Source organism: Nelumbo lutea, chromosome 6 (assembly GCF_056320005.1).
Source record: "Nelumbo lutea isolate HS-2025 chromosome 6, American lotus-T2T, whole genome shotgun sequence".
Lineage (NCBI taxonomy): Eukaryota > Viridiplantae > Streptophyta > Magnoliopsida > Proteales > Nelumbonaceae > Nelumbo > Nelumbo lutea.
In genome coordinates this window covers 62,675,306-62,676,913 of record NC_142689.1, presented here as the reverse complement: position 1 = coordinate 62,676,913, position 1,608 = coordinate 62,675,306, and the positions used below count along the sequence as shown (strand labels likewise).

General features: G+C 47.3%; 1 protein-coding gene across 1 annotated transcript; it reads right to left on the bottom strand.

Moving 5' to 3' along the window:
- Nucleotides 1-459: 459 nt before the first annotated feature.
- LOC148849214 (dof zinc finger protein DOF3.4-like) lies at nt 460-1,382 on the bottom strand. The gene has a single exon (XM_088948507.1). It carries the CDS (start codon nt 1,236-1,238, stop codon nt 585-587), a length of 654 nt encoding a protein of 217 aa, XP_088804633.1. The 5' UTR covers nt 1,239-1,382; the 3' UTR covers nt 460-584.
- Nucleotides 1,383-1,608: the final 226 nt, after the last annotated feature.

Below are 1,608 nucleotides of genomic sequence, written 5' to 3'. Positions count from 1 at the left end.
TAACTTTTAGTTGATTAAAATAATTCAAATATCAAATCAGCCGACGGAAACAAGATTCGAATCGAAACAGAGACTCTGAGACTGAGGATTACAGTGAACGAGGAAGGAGGGAGGAGGAAGGAAGACTGGACAAAGGAAAAAAAAAATGAACATTAGAAATTTAAAAATCAAACCAAGTGCATTGATTGAAACTTCAACGCAGTAGAGTTCGCAACGAGAAACACAAAAACGTCCTAAAAGTGAAAAGTAGAAACAATCTGGCTCTTCTTCGATCGTATCTTCTTTTCACCAATTTGTTCAATGCAGAACCACGCATTTACAGAACCCTCCAGAAGAAAAAGAAAGAAAAACTAATATCAATAACCTGACCCTGAAATCCACAAAAAAGGAAGTAAAAATCATCCTAATACGTACACTCATTTCTGATTTGCCCTGTCTATCTGTAGTCTATACTCTATGTATCCATCAAGCAAAGACCCCGAAAAGGTAAATACCTGAAACCATCATGTTCGACACATTTCTACTCTCTTAAATGAAACGAGGGAAATGATAAAAAAAAAAGACCCAACAACAGGACGGAAGAATCACTTCAGACCTTTTCCCGGCATAGATATGGCGAGGTCCGGCCAAGCAAAGCAATCACCTTCTACGAAGCCACCTTCATTTGTACCAAGAGACCAGCTGTTAAGACCACCACCCGTGGCGCTAGCCCCGCAACCAACATCGGCAGCCTCCGTCAAGGGCCAGGTGCCACGACCCAGCCCAAAACCCAGATCGTCAAACCCAGAGCTGAGGCCTAGCCCGAACCCTCCGAGTGCCAAGAATCCTGGGCCCTGCGTGTTCAGCAAAGAAGTAAAGCTGCCGGACATGTTGACGTCTAGGCTTAGGTCACTACGTGTAGGTAGCGACAGCTCGGGATCAACGGGGAGGGAGACCGAAACGGGGTTTGCAGGAATGGGGTCGTGGGGAGCGACGGAAGAAGAGGAAGTGCGAGAGCGTTTAGCGTTCTTGCGGCTGCCACCACCGACGGGGATGTTACGGAGGGTGCCGCCCTGGGTCCAGTAACGGCGGCAGGACTTGCAGAAGTGACGGGGCTGCGACAGGTTGTAGTTGTTGTAGTAACAGAACTTGGTGTTGGTAGAGTCGCAGCGTGGGCATGGAAGATGCTCGTGTTCAGGCGGTGGAGCACCCATGTGTTGAGGTTTCGCCTGTCGTCGATCGCCGGATTCTGATGGCATTATTTTTGCCTCCGCCGTCTCTATCGGTGCTTGTGTAATAGAAAGTTTTACGAGTTGAGTATGTAACTAACTATGTATATGAGAGAGAGAGAGAGAGAGAGAGAGAGAATAGAAAGCCGAGAATGAGGTCGGGAGATGGAGTTGAGAGAGAGAGAGGGAGGGTTAGAGAAGTGGGGATTAGGGAGGGGTTTTATGGAGAGAGAAGGAGAGGGGGGAGAGAGAGAGAGGGAGCAGACATTCTATTGATGAACATATTCTTTCAGAAATCAGATAATATGATATACAAAACAAACAATACGCATCGGGGGACTCGAAACCGGGAACAACTTTACAGCCCTCTGGCCCTCTCTCACTTCTGCTTCATCGCGCT